This window comes from Hetaerina americana, unplaced genomic scaffold, assembly GCF_022747635.1.
Source record: "Hetaerina americana unplaced genomic scaffold, ioHetAmer1.1.p SCAF_178, whole genome shotgun sequence".
Taxonomy (NCBI): Eukaryota; Metazoa; Arthropoda; class Insecta; order Odonata; family Calopterygidae; genus Hetaerina; species Hetaerina americana.
The window spans coordinates 23115-38445 of NW_027286739.1; the positions used below are offsets into that span (position 1 = coordinate 23115).

A 15331-nucleotide genomic window follows, 5' to 3' on the forward strand; every position below is an offset into this window, starting at 1 on the left:
AAACCAGAACTTGATATACTTTTCTTGTGAAATTGTAAGGATGTCACATGCCACTTTTTCAAATTGGAGTTGGCAGAATTCATGAGATGCCAAATGTTGCTTTTATAGGCATGAATTAAAAAGATATCTACAGCGTAATATGCTCTACTCGGTTGACAGATATCTCAACAATATTCCCAACCAGTAAGTTCATACTTTTAGTTTATAGCAATGGTCATTGTCCGATTCATGTTGTTGATCAATGATTTTTCTGAATTGATATATCATGTGCATGTTACAGCCAATGTTCATGGATTTGTGCTAAATATTATGTAACTTTGAGCATCATTTCTTTTATGTATCTTAATTGAGCATGTGTCTTTGCTCCTTTCTGATGTGCCTTATATCATGTACATAAACCACCAACCTGGTATTTTTGTATTGTGATCTCTAGGCAAATAAAAAAAATTATAATAATAATAATTTGAAACACTGGTTGGCATTTGCTCCAGATTTGATATTTCATAATGAACTTTATTTCTATGCTAACTGACAGGTCAAACGAATAAAATAGTTTCCAAGCATTACTACTATATACTACCCAATTTTTGTTTTTATAGACTATGCTTAGAAAAAAAACAGGACTCTGGGTGATGAAGTTGATATACCAAAATGTGAAATATTCAAAATATTTCACAAATATCCACATTAATAAGATAGCTTCATGATGTTTTCTGGCATTAAACAGCTTCCAATACTGATGGAAGAAATGGGATTTCCACAGTAGAATTTCTTCCCTCTGGCAACAAAGTGTTGATATTTTCCCATTAGGGTGATTACCATTTCAATATGTAAGTCTCCAGGATTCTCACTAGCTCTTGTTTCTCCGACTTCAATGTAATATTACTCTGCGGAAATGTCCTCTCTGTACTGCTTCCAAATATTGCTGCAATCTGATTGGGAGGCCACCTTATTTACTGCAAACAGCAGTCCCCTCTTTTCCAGGTCCATATTAATTGGGTTTTAGCATATTTTTACAGCCTTGTTTTTGTCATTTTATTGATAAAAATTTGGGTGTCCTGTCATGGTCCCCAAATTTATTGTTTTCACCTAATGAGCAGGTAATAAAACAGGTTCCAATAATTATGATTCCCTTTTTATATCTCTTTTATTTACTACACCTGGATTCTACTTTATTTTCTCACAAATATCACTAAAGACCGAATCCCTACAGGCAGTTATGTTGGACTCCAGAATAAGCTCAACTACAGGGTCCGTACAATAAGTATCGGCACTGGTTCGCTGTAGCCTCAACAGAGCGGTAGATCGGGGTCCGACCAGTCGGCTTGGTGGTGGGGTCCCCCACCACTCACCACACTTAAGTTCAGTCACCTCCAGGCATGCGTTGAGACAGGAGGTGGATTTTTGTGATGTGTGATTGTTTGTGGTGTCGTCATGCCAGCATGGAGCGCACTGTCGAGCAATGCTACGCTGTGAAGTTTTGCGTTAAACTTGGGAAATCCGCATCGGAGACCCTTGCACTCATTAAACGGGCTTATGGGGATGATGTTATTTGTGGTACAAAGAGTTTTTGAGTGGTACAAAATGTTTAAGGAAGACCGAGAGCTTGTCAAAGACAAGTACTGCGTCAGGTGACCGATCGAACCAATGCTCAGGTGGCCAAAGTAAAAAAAGTTTTGGACTCTGACAGGCGTTTAACTTATCAGTGAGGAAACCAGCCTTTCAGTCAGAACTGTCCACACTATTGTAACATAGGATCTTGCAATGAAGCTGGTGCCAAAAGTCTTGAGCGAGGAACAAAAACTGTTGCGGGTTGATATTTCGCAAGAAATTTTGGACTGTGTCCAGGAAGATGAAGATTTTCTCAATGATGTTATTACAAAAGGATAGCTCAAAAGGAGCTCAAAGGTATCGGTTCGACTCCATTGAGTTCAAGCAGCGAGGACAAGGGCTCTCATCAGTATTTTGGAAACCGACTTCCAGCGGGCTTTTGACACGTGGCAGATGCGCCGAACTACAGATGTATTGATGCAGTAGGAATGTATTTAGAAGATTATTGAGTAATTGTAATGATAACTGCAATCAATTTTGATTTTTGGAACCAGTCCCAATACTTATTGTACAAACCCTGTACAACACAGTTCAAATATAGGTTGTGGCGGCTCAACACTTGAATCATCGTTGAGCGCCATCGCTCGCGCCTTCACCGGCAAGTGTTTTGGCTTCCGGCGTTCGCCACCAGGGTCCGCCGCCAGGGCGCAACCACGCTGCCAGAGCCACGCCGCCAGACCCACTCTCACTCTCAGTCCCACTCTCTCTCTCTGACTGGCTCTGGACCGTCACGCGCGCCGCCATCGTGGTCAACCCAAGGACGCTGCTTCCTGGTGAAGGATTCTCTCCTGGCTTCGCCACCGCACGGCCGAATATGTACTGAATAATTACTGTTCAATCGCCTCATCAAGGTTTTAATTTTCTGAGCACAATAAACTTTGTTAATTGTTAGGAGGTGTCATTATTTCCACCACGATACCTCCTTCAATAGTGGTGACCCCGACGTGATTCATTTCTCCCCACGTGCTTAGCCGTGCACTGACCACGCCGTTTTGGTCTATCCCGAATATCTGTACATCTGCTTCGCTATGTGATTATCGGCTCCAGTGTTTCCAATAGTGAATTCGTTTTGTTTATCTGTTTTTCCCCACGTTAATTGTTTGTCTAAACGCCAGAGATGTCGACGGACCGAGCCATGCTTCGCGTGCCTCCATTTTGGCCGGAAGAGCCGGCATTATGGTTTGCACAACTGGAAGGGCAATTTTTCCTCGCAGGTATCAGCGAGGACGCAAAAAAATTCTATACGGTGGTGAGCCATTTAGAGCCTCGATTCGCGCAAGAGGTTAAGGACGTTATTTCCAACCCCCCCGGTGACAACAAGTATATTAAGATCAAGGAGGAGCTTATTCGCCGATTGTCTGCGTCTCAGGAGGAGAAAATCAGGCGACTCCTTGAGCGAGAGGAGATGGGCGACAGGAAGCCATCCCAGTTTCTCCGCCATCTTAAGGACTTGGCAGGCTCGTCGATGCCTGACGAGTTCATGCGGTCGCTGTGGCTGACCCGGCTACCCACGCCTCTCCACGCCATCTTAGCGGCTCAAGATGGCGTCGACCTAGACGCCGTGGCTTCCCTCGCCGACAGAATTAGTGAGGTGATACCCCGGGAACGAGTGCCCGCCCCTACCCACGCTCAGGTAAGCGAGGTGAGTTCCGACCCGCCATCTTGTACCGGTGGATGCTCGGGCATGTTGGCCTCCCTCCTGAGCCGAATGGACGACCTCACCCGGCAAGTTGCTGCTCTTTCGGTGGCGCGGCACCCTCGAGAGGAACGCTCCCGTTTCCGAGGCCATTCCCGTTCCCGCAGCCAATCTCGCGGCTCTGAAGACGGACCATCAGGACGCCGTACGACGCCACAACTCTGCTGGTATCACCGGAAGTTTGGTGCCGACGCGCGGCACTGCACCCAGCCGTGCTCATTCCAGGTGCCGGAAAACACCGCGGGCGCTCGGTAGACGCGGCCGCCGACCTTAGCCCTACAGCAAGCCGCCTCTTCGTTACGGACACGACCACAAAGGTACAGTTTCTTGTTGACACTGGTGCTGACCTTTCTGTGTTTCCCCTATCGCTCGTCAAAAGTCCTAGACAGCGGACCGACTACCAACTTTTTGCTGCCAACAATTCCGTAATAAATACGTACGGTTGGGAAGTATTAAACCTAAATTTCGGTCTGCGCCGCGACTTCACGTGGAGGTTTGTTGTGGCAGACGTTGCACAGCCTATTATCGGAGTGGACTTTTTAACACATTTCAGTCTTTTGGTGGACGTTAAGAATTCTCGTCTTACAGACAGTTCGACGACAATTTCCGTCGCCGGAAATATTGTACGCCTCCCGGCAACGCAGATAAAGGCGGTAGTCGGAGAAACCCGTTTTCACGTTCTTCTCTCGCGCTTTCCCGAAATTACGCGTCCAGCAGGGACACCCGGTCATGCGTCCCACTCCACAGTGCATTTCATTCGCACGACCGCAGGTCAGCCGGTGTCATGTAAACCACGTAGGCTTGCTCCCGACAAACTTGCCGCAGCCAAACGGGAATTTGAATTAATGGTGCGATTAGGGACAGCCCGCCGCTCGGATAGCTGTTGGTCCTCCGCCCTCCACCTTGTTCCCAAGAAGGGAGACGAGTGGCGCCCATGCGGGGATTATCGCGCGTTAAACGCTAGGACCATCCCCGATCGCTATCCTGTCCCCCATATCGAGGATTTCGCTGCATCCCTCAATGGTGCTCGTGTTTTCTCCACCATTGACCTCGTGAGGGCATATAACCAAATACCTGTGAACCCGGAAGACATACCGAAGACTGCAATCACGACCCCCTTTGGGTTGTTTGAATTTCCCTTTATGTCATATGGTCTGCGAAACGCCGCACAGACTTTCCAACGTTTCCTCGACGAGGCACTCAGAGGCCTCTCCTTCTGCTACGTCTATTTAGACGATATTTTGGTCGCCTCCCAAAATGAGGACGAACATGAGCATCACCTGCGTGAGCTTTTTGGCAGATTAAAATCATACGGTGTGCTCATTAATCCTGCAAAGTGTGTTTTTGGTGTTCCCAATGTCAAGTTTTTAGGATATAGTGTAAGTGCCGAGGGTACAACGCCTTTAAGTGACAAAGTGAGTGCTATCGCAGACTTCCCACTCCCTGTGACGGTGAAACAGCTCCGCCAATTCTTGGGGATGCTGAATTTTTATAGAAGATTCCTTCCCCATGCCGCCGACTTACAGGCCCCCCTCAGTGAAGTGCTACGCGGTGGTGTACACGGCCGCGACAAAGTGGATTGGACGCCCGAACTGCGCCTTTCTTTCCAGCGGTGTAAAGACGCTCTTTCGAACTTTGTGCTTCTCGCCCATCCGGCCCCCTCCCTTCCCCTCGGCCTGTTTACCGACGCCTCAGACTTCACCCTGGGAGCTGTGCTCCAGCAGCGCACTGAAGCGGGTTGGCAACCGCTTGGTTTCTTCTCCAAAAAACTAAGCTCGGCCGAGAGAAACTACAGCCCTTGCGACAGGGAGCTCCTGGCGATTTATCGGGCGGTCCGGTATTTTCGCCACATGGTGGAGGGTCGGAATTTTACAATTTTTACAGACCACAAGCCGATAGTGTACGCGTTCCAGCAAAAACCTGACAGATGTTCGCCCCGTCAATTCCGCTACCTCGACCTGATCGGCCAATACTCGACAGACATTCGTCACGTAGCCGGCGCGGATAATGTCGTGGCGGACGCTTTATCGCGCATCGATTCCTTGTCCTCCGCGGTAAATTTTGAGGAGTTAGGCCGTGCACAGGAGGCAGACGCTGAACTTGCTGCGCTCCTTAAGAACGAAGAGTCTTCCCTCAAGCTCAGAAGACTTCCTGTTCCCGGTTGTGCTGTGCACTTGTTTTGTGACACTTCCACCCCTTGTGCTCGCCCATACGTCACTCCCGCATTCCGGCGTCAGGCGTTTGATTCGCTTCATAACCTGGCGCATCCCGGAGCGAAAGCGACGATAAAACTCGTGACATCGCGTTTCGTGTGGCCCTCTATTAGGAAAGACTGCCGCGAATGGGCACGCGCGTGCATCCCGTGCCAACAGGCAAAAGTGACTCGTCATGTTGCCTCCCCTGTGCGCAGTTTCCCGTCTCCCGGACGGAGATTCGAGCACGTCCACATTGATTTGGTCGGACCTCTCCCAAGTTCACGTGGTTTTCGATATTGCCTTACGTGCGTGGACCGTTTCACCCGATGGCCCGAGGCAATACCGATTGGTGACATTTCGGCCGAGACAGTGGCATTCGCTTTCTTTAGCGGATGGATGTCGCGTTTCGGCTCACCCCAACGCATCACTACCGACCAAGGACGGCAGTTTGAAAGCAACCTCTTCCGCCAGCTCTCCCTCATGGCCGGCGCGGAGCATTTCAGGACGACAGCATACCATCCTGAGGCGAACGGGATGGTAGAACGGTTCCATCGACAGCTGAAGGCCGCCATCCGTTGCCACGGGACCACTCAGTGGGTGGACGTACTTCCTGCCATCCTCCTGGGATTCCGCGCCTCCTGGAAGGAAGACCTAGATGCCTCCACTGCAGAGCTAGTGTATGGGGAGCCTCTCCGCCTTCCCGGAGAATTCCTCTCACCAACCTCTCCATCGCAGCCAGCTGACACCGCCTTCATGTCCCAGTTGCGCGAGCATTTCCGGGAGTTGAGCCCTCGCCCCGCTGCCCGCCACGGTTCCCGTCAGGTCTTCATCTTCAAAGACTTGCCGACGGCGTCCCACGTCTTCGTCCGGCACGGCCCCCCGCGGGGTTCTCTTCAGCTGCCGTATGACGGGCCGTTTAAAGTTTTAGAACGGAATGATAAGGCGTACAAAGTCCGCTTACCAAACCGTGATGTGTTCATTTCTCTCGACAGACTCAAACCTGCCTTTACGGTATCCAACCTACCAATTTATAACCACCAGGCAGCTCTACCGCTTCACCACACCGCGCCACAGCTGGAGGCAGCAGAATCGGACGAAAGATGGCCTGCCGCCTTTACATCGCGCCCAGCTACGCTGCCTGCACCACCAGCCCCTCAGCCCCCAGGTGCTGCACTGCGCACACAGCGCGGCGAACGGACAACCCGATCTGGGAGACGCGTGCGCTTTCCGTCGCATCTTGAAGAATTTCAACTATAATTTTCTCTTTTTCTTTCGTTGTCTTGACTTCATTACCTAACCTGTCATGCTTCCACCACCACTACACCCTCCTTCCTTGCCGCTCACCCGTTATCACCTCCTGTTTCCACAATTTTTCCAATGTCTACTAACCACCAGGGACTATAAAACAACCAAGGGGGTGGTGTGGCGGCTCAACACTTGAATCATCGTTGAGCGCCATCGCTCGCGCCTTCACCGGCAAGTGTTTTGGCTTCCGGCGTTCGCCACCAGGGTCCGCCGCCAGGGCGCAACCACGCTGCCAGAGCCACGCCGCCAGACCCACTCTCACTCTCAGTCCCACTCTCTCTCTCTGACTGGCTCTGGACCGTCACGCGCGCCGCCATCGTGGTCAACCCAAGGACGCTGCTTCCTGGTGAAGGATTCTCTCCTGGCTTCGCCACCGCACGGCCGAATATGTACTGAATAATTACTGTTCAATCGCCTCATCAAGGTTTTAATTTTCTGAGCACAATAAACTTTGTTAATTGTTAGGAGGTGTCATTATTTCCACCACGATACCTCCTTCATAGGTTGATGTGTAATCACACTCCAGCCTTAATTATCTAGTGAAATCCTTGTCTCAAGAATAAGTCAAAGGAAAAAAATTAGCAACAAGTTGATGGCCTAATTTAAAATGAACAGCAAACAATAAAGTTGCTTGAAATTAACATTAACGATTACTAGGTTTCAGAGGAGAATTTCAGGTAACAATTTCAGGTTTCATTATATTTGTGAAGCTTGATAAGAATTTCATTATTTTACTACATTTTAAATTCATATTTGTATTGTTTGTGAAGAAAGATTAGCCTTATTTTGAGATCTGACTAAAACTGTTTCATTAACTCAAAAATCAAGATATTCTTCAACTTTGCTCTAAGATATAAAATTCTTGCAGATACAACCAGATTCAGATGGTGTGAATAAGAGAGCAAACCCATTTTTCTAACTTTAAGGTAAATGCCCTGCAGTATTCAGGTTCCGCAATCATATTCTAGTGACAACATTTCTGAATTGAAGGAGATTATTGTTCCCAAAGGGAAGATCTTCATGAGGAATTGTATCACAGTAAATGACATAGGAAGGGGAGAGGTACGCGTGATGCCATTGCAGTAAAGAGATCACTAATCAAGAGGAATATAGAATACAATCAGGACATATTTGCCTGTTTTGTAGATTTTGAAAAAGCGTTTGATAGAGTAAATTGGGAAAACTTATGAATATATTGAAGAAAATAGGAATAGACTGGAGGGATAGGAGGCTAATCTGCAACCTGTACATGTCTTGGACTGCTTAGGTGCAAGTGGGGAACGGGGAGTCCGGATGGGCAGCCTTAGGAAGAGGTGTCAGGCAGGGCTGCCCATTATCACTGTTGCTGTTCAACCTGTGTGTAGAGGAAATGATTTAAGAGGCATGGGAAGAACTGGAGGTAGGAATGAAAGTGGGTGGGGAATTGGAAAAGTCAGTTAGGTTCGCTGATGACCAAGCTTTAGTTTGTTAGTCAGCCAAGGGGTTGCAAGCATTGCTGATTGCATTGGAAATTCAGTGCGACAGATATGGGATGAGAATCAATATTAATAAAACAAAGGTTATGCAATTTTCTAGAAAGAAAAAGGCTAAGCTAAACATTAAAATAGGAGGGCAAAAATTAGAGCAGGTAGAACAATTTACGTATCTCGGAAGTGTTTTGGATCAACACGGTCAAAGTAGTAGGGACGTAAGGAGAAGAATTACACTAGGCAAAGAGGCTTTCACAAGGAGGAGGGAGTTGATGACAGGGACATTGAGTGAGGGTATTAAGAAAAGACTCGTAAAAACTTTGATATGGAGCTTAGCTATGTACGGTGCGGAAACGTGATCATTAAAGCAGGAGGATAGACGTAGACTGGAGGCTTTTGAAATGTGGGTGTGGAGAAGAATGGAGAAGGTGAAATGGACTGAGAAGAAAACAAATGAGGAAGTACTTGGTATGGTGGACGAAGAAAGGGGTTTTTTGGGAGAACTCCTATGGAGGCAGGAAAAGTGGATGAATGGGTATGATGATGGGTATTGACCAGCAGTGAGATGTTGAAGACTGTAATAGAGGGGTGAATGTTAGGCAAACGAAGAAAGCTGAGGAATGGGATAGGAATTTTAGACGGGATGAAGGGAGGAAGGAAGTACTCAGAGATGAAGAGGGACCTGATGTAGAGTAGGATGCTGGATTTTGTGTTTTGTTAGAAGTCACAAAATTTTATTTGGTAGTTGTGTTCAACCAAAACCTACCTTAACCAGTAGATTACCTTATAATAATAAATGACATAAAAGAACAGGAGGTATAAGTTATCTATTCTCAAAACAAAATGCATACAGAACATGAATGCATACAAAACAGAATGTGTGCATGTAAATCCAAGGATCCTCCACACAAACTATATTTATTTATCCATGCATATGAAAATGGGAAAATTTTCCACAGTAACTACAATGCCCTTCGATTATGAAGTGGGAAAAGTTAGAAAAAGAATTAAACTAATGGAGGGATATTTTGAGGTTAACCACTAGCCCAGCCGGCACAGGGGATGCTCTACCTTGAGTATATGAAGGGTAAGATGTCTTATCTTATTTCTATCAGGGTATATGAAAACAGAATTGGACTCCAAAGGTATTTGGGTGGAAATATTTAGCTCAAAAATCCTACTGTCACATTTATTTATTAAAAATATTACTGGATAATATACATGCATGTATTATTCGACAAAACATATATATTTAGTATTTAAAGCAACAAAATGTCCAGAGTTTTATATCATGTAGTTCTTCCGAAATCCCCATGATTCACCCTGTCGATATTGGAATTAGCATGTATCTAGCCAATTTATGAGCAGCAATTTGTAACCTCTTCCTTATGTGTTCACTCACTTGACTGAAAGATAGAATGTAAATGTTAACTCACCAATGCTTAAAACTGTAGTTTAACATAATTTATTATGGTATATAAGCATTTATAACAAATAAACAAGCCATCCCTCTAAAGTGCCAATAGCCACCCTTCCTTTTTATATCACCATATCCTCCCTCCAAATATCCTACTTGCTACACCTTCTTAATGGAGGTTTCTTTTGTGTCCATCATTGTTGGGTTCTTCGGGAGTTTCTACTTCATGAACTTAGTTTCATGGCCAGTAGATATCTGGGGGAGGAGGAAAAAAGGCATTGGGAAATGGTTACCTATTAAACAATTCTTATTAGTAGAGGGGAAAAGAGAAGAGAGAATGCAGGTGTTATTTAAGATGATAATTTAGATACTAGATAAGGTGATAATTTAAGTAATTTTTGTATAAGACAGTAAGGATAAAAGAACACCAAACATGAGTAAAGAATAAGAACATAACATCCCTCTTTGCAAAGCACCTCATCGAGAATGGCCACAAAAGTGACTTGGTGACTAAAATTCTTCATTTTCAAAATAAATGTCAATGGCTCGATGCTTTGGAGTAGTTGGAAATTTTGAAATGCGTCCGTTGCAAAGATGAACTTGCCAACAAAATTTTATATCCCTCCCAATCCCCACTCCTAGACCGACTACTCTTCCAAGTCAACGATTGACGCCGAAAGATGTAATTTTCTTTTCCTCCCAGCTACATTTTAACCTTTTTACCCTGCCACCCTCCCTTACCCTTCCTCTCTGACCAACTCCTATTCCCTGATCAGATGATATATATATATATATATATATATATATATATATATATATATATATATATATATATATATCAAGTTTGCTTCTATGAGGACCACCTGATTATGATGTTCAATGTCGAAAACTGGGTTGTGTTTTTTAAATAAAGTGTGTGGAATTTCATAGTCAATAATTTCATTTCAATATTTTATGCTATTTCCATAAAGTTATGCTGGAGACAACAAACTCGAGGGATGTTGACATGGTGGCATGGAAGTCCTCAAGACTGCATTGTTAATCAACTGTTAAACAACAATTCACACTAAGCTAGCTACTACCTTGCTGAAAATTAATTACAGGACTTTTCTTAATCATTAAAAATTATATTGAAGAATTTAAAATACTGCACTTTCCATTAAATGAAAATTGTCTATTATGGGTGCATCCCAAAGTTATAATCAAGGACAAGACCAAGTCAAGTGGGCCAAGAAGTGCATTTAAAATAAAGCTTCTTTTTCATGACAAAAAATATAAATATTTAATTCTGCAACATAGAATCATTGCCTTCCATTACAATTAACTGAAGCTGTGAACCATATGAAAATAATATGGCATTCTTAGATTATGCTAACAGCAAAAAGTCTCAGTGTGTATTTCTGATCAAAGAAGAGCTCTCATAGGCGTCTAAACATAAACAGTTAGTTCACTCATGAATAAGTCAATCCTATAAATAAATGAGCTTGGGAGCATAAAGAATAAGAATGAATTGGCACAGAACTTGGAACTTCAAAGATTAGAAATACAAAATATGAGAAAGATAACGCAAAGAAAAACAAATTTGAAGTAAATGTTGCTCTTTGACGGGATTGAACCTCGGCGAATATTTAAAGACTTTCAAATTATAAATCAAATTCCGCGAACCAATTTCATCTACCTTATCCTAATCGATTTTGGCAAAAAACAACCATGGCCCCTATCATGTGGATGATGTCGACATTCATTTCTCTTCAGTCATAATATTCTCATTTATAGAAAAATTATAATAAACGATCCCTTTCATTTAGTGCCGGGGGTTATTACCCTGGCAAAACTTTAACTAACAAGAAATATTTCTACAACAAAACAAGAATATCATTTTGAGAAAAACAGCACGTATGCACCTTAAAAAATACCGCCAGTCTTTAACACATTGACCGAATGGTGAATTAAATATAGTACCAAAACATCCTTCGAACTTTTAATTCCCTTTCTCACTTTTTAGTAGGATATTATGACGCAATCTGAATGCAATGCAGCATGCTTCAAATGTCAGGTCCTTCAAATAAAGATCGCTCTACCGCGCTTACAGCTGCTGGTACCCTGCCGGGTAAATGCAAAGTTATAAATTTGAGCCTGAATATCAGAATGCGCACCTGCGTCTGAGAAACTGCAATTCTAGGATGAATTTTTAAAAATTTTAATCTCATAAAGTTATTCAAAACTCTAAGTTTTGTTGTTAGCGTTTTTACAGAGAAAAATGAGTTATTAACGTTTACAGTAAGTAATATAGTTTAGGTAAGCTATTCATTTCTCTGCCCAGGTGCATATTTCTGGGGTTTTCCTGGAGTAGAAAATCTAGTGTTGTAGCATTTTATCCAATTTCCTCATCCACTCATTCGTATATTGCTACTTCTCTATTGGTAACTATATTCATAATTTTAATAACGAATAAACAGAGTGGTTAATGAGCACCTCATAAATTCTGTTTTCATATTTTTCATGACCATCGAATTTTAGTTTTTACCAATGTTTATTTAGAAAATATCGCTAATTCTCTCTATTGTAGTTTCATTTCAGAGCACTTATACGTGCATTAAAACAATTTGAACATGTGTGAGCACTTCTGGGAGCCATTAGCGCACATACATCTGTCTCTGACTGGACTTCCTCTTGAGGAAAACATTTACTGCCTTTGTAGCAGGGTGTTTATTCGGTGAGTAGAATTATTTCAACCCAATGAGTTAATTCCTTTCATTATAATATTATGATCAAATTCTATTTGTATGTATAGTGATGCTGGGAGTGCTAGGGAAGGAATGTGTGAAAATTCATCTTCCATCGATGAGAAAGGCAGTCAATTCCAGGAGGCTTTTCATTCTACTGAGGCTAAAGAAAACGTGCAATATTTTTCTTGTGCCACCGAATCTCATCTGTCGAAAACAGGGAAAAAGGACGTACGTAAAACATAAAAGTATGGAGCTTCTCTCTTGTTTAAAATTGCTATCCAGTTCTGTGCCCATGTTCTCTAGTTCTCACTTTCTGTCGGAGTGCATTTTTTTTATCTATGGCGAAACTTTGTCGCGAATAGTTTAAGCATGCTAACGAGAACCATTTTCACGTAATAAACATGTAGATCAATTTAATTAACATTAAGATAATTCCTTGCGCGCCATCCCTCCATGAATTACCGTCCCTTAATCATTCCATGTTTCTCTATTCTGTCAATAGGATGAAAATGTTAGTTGCTATTGCAGTGCATCTCATACTGACAACAATTACTCAACTGATGAGTATGTTGGAGAGGAGGACGGTGAAATGAGGGACAGTGGTGAGGCTGAGGTCGCTATGGACGGGCTTGAAGTAGACGAGGAAGAAGACGATGAAGACAACGAGCTTGCTGATGATGAAGATGCTGTGCCTGAAGAAGACGAGGAGGAAGAGGAAGAGCAGGTGGAAGATGATTTACATTCAGACATCCATGGCAGTGACAGCGGAGCAGATCTATCAGAAGGGGGTGGCTGTCTTGTTGATTGGGGGCACCCAGGGGTGGAGCTTCATCCTGGGAATCTTGAAAATTTTAAAGAAAGGAGCACCGGTGGTGAAGACCTATTGTTATTATGGGAGCGCTTCTGGTCTCAGAATGGTGAACGGCTAATTTGGGAAAGCTGGCTGCGACTTTATGGTCACTATGTGAACCCAGGGTATCTGTCATTCTCTGAAAGTAATGTTGATAGGGAGGATGAGGGTACAGAGCAAATCCTTGGTGTCGAGTCAGCTGTTAAGGCCACTGGCAACAGGGAGGAAAATTTAAGGGAGGACAATGAATATCAAACGGTAAGTCCATCAGGGGATGCTAGTGCTGTGGAGGATGCGGACACTAAAGAATCTGAACTTCTCTCTGAATTTTCAAGAGAACATGCGAATGTGCTTTTAAATGCTGGTGAGGATTTGGCTGCCAGCAGATCAAGCAATCGGTCAGGGTCGGCTGCAGCATCATCCTCATCTTCATCTGCGTGCTCTCTATCTTCTGCATCCTCGTCTCCTAGTGATTCCATAACAACAGTCACTCAGATTACTGTGTCTTCACTTGGTCAAGACCTAGATCAAGATGAAGAAGAGGATGGTGCCTCTGCTAAAAGTCCTTCCCAAATGTCGGAAGTGAGTTGTGCTACTGGTTCAGAGTGCGATGCTGGCGGCCAAGGGAATGTTGACTCTGGGGATGCTTACTGGCAGGAACTCTGGCGGCAGCATTTTGAGGAGAGATATTATTTCCACTACAATGAGTTCCTCAGCTTAAGGACTTCGAACTTTACGCCAGGTGGTCAGAGCAATTCCCACTCCAGAAATCCAACACCTGACGTGTATAACTTAACTGGTGGGGTTGACGAGGCATGCTCTTCTTTTGAACCTTATCGGTGTGCTAAACATGATGATGAGGATACCACTCAAAGTGGTTTGCTCGATGACAGGGATGTGAAATCACCAGATGTGCCAAAAAGGTGTCACTCCAGAACAAATAGAGTGTCATCCGGTCAAAGGTGAGGAAAATTTTCAGATGAGTAGAAGATATATTGTTCTCCTTGTTGAAAATTAATGATATAGCCTAGGTACCATGCATGCCTTAATGTAAATTAATCTCCCATTTCCACGGTGAATATATCCAATTTTATGTTTGGAATAACACTGTATTAAGGATAAAATAGTATTATAGCACGAAAACACATTGGTCCAAAAACAATATCCTCATTACAACACTATTTTAATGGTAAAATTAGCAAATCAGTTTAATAGCTGTGGTACCTACAAATATATTGTATTGCAGTAAGTAGTAATCATTTTAAATGAGTGTGGAACATATCAGTTTCTTCCTTTTTCTTAATTCATAAATTTGAATGAAATAGTTTTAATATATGTATACGTTTTAGTGGTATTTTAAAGCTGTGATTGTTTCAATTTAATTTTATTAATGTACATAGATATATTTCTATGTATTTTAAAGTCATTTTACAACTGGTGTTCAAATCTTTAAGGACAATAGATGGATAGGAGGTGAGTATTATGTCATAATCAGTCCTTATCTTTTTGGCATTAAGTTTCATAGTTGTATCTTTATCTATGTTGAAGTCATCAAGACTGTAGTTGTTGGTAGGCAACCTAACAGCACCTTTATTGGATCTTCTAGTTACGGTTACTTATTACAGAAGATGCTTAAAGTGATACCTGCTGTAAACTATAAAACTGTTACTATTGCAGTTTTGATTGCAACTTATTCTCAAAAATAGCTGGTATCTTTCGGATTGTATTGCAGGCTGTAAGAATTGTGAACTTGAGATCATTCTCCAATATAACTGCTGTTGCAATCAATAAAATCATGTCAGGTTATCATGCAGAACCAAAGAAAAGAGCCTTGTTGCAAATCCATGGTTAGCATTTCTTACCGTCAGCCAAGAAGCTTAAATGCACTGCTGCCCAAACATAATAAAACTGCATGCTGTGGCATAAAACCATTACAAACTCCACTAGTCGCCTGAAGAATTCATCCAATGGATTCATCAATGACCTGGTAACTTCACTGGCCCCTGTTACTAATATTGCATTAGAATTTATACATTGCATGTAGAAATGAAAGCTGTCC

General features: G+C 43.2%; 2 protein-coding genes across 2 annotated transcripts in view; both read left to right on the forward strand.

The window, feature by feature from the left end:
- The first annotated feature begins 2728 nt into the window (after positions 1-2728).
- Positions 2729-7726, forward strand: LOC139687181 (uncharacterized). The gene is made up of 2 exons (XM_071584306.1): positions 2729-3244; positions 7676-7726. The coding sequence occupies exons 1-2, from the start codon at positions 2729-2731 to the stop codon at positions 7724-7726; spliced, it is 567 nt and encodes a 188-aa protein (XP_071440407.1).
- Positions 7727-11863: 4137 nt separating this feature from the next.
- Positions 11864-15331, forward strand: part of Tgs1 (Trimethylguanosine synthase 1) — a 31394-nt gene continuing 27926 nt past the window's right edge. Inside the window, exons 1-4 of the mRNA XM_071584307.1 lie at positions 11864-11973; positions 12263-12409; positions 12488-12650; positions 12925-14234. Of these exons, the coding sequence (XP_071440408.1) occupies positions 12306-12409; positions 12488-12650; positions 12925-14234 (1577 nt within the window). The 5' untranslated portion in view covers positions 11864-11973; positions 12263-12305. The remainder of the gene's footprint in view (positions 11974-12262; positions 12410-12487; positions 12651-12924; positions 14235-15331) is intronic.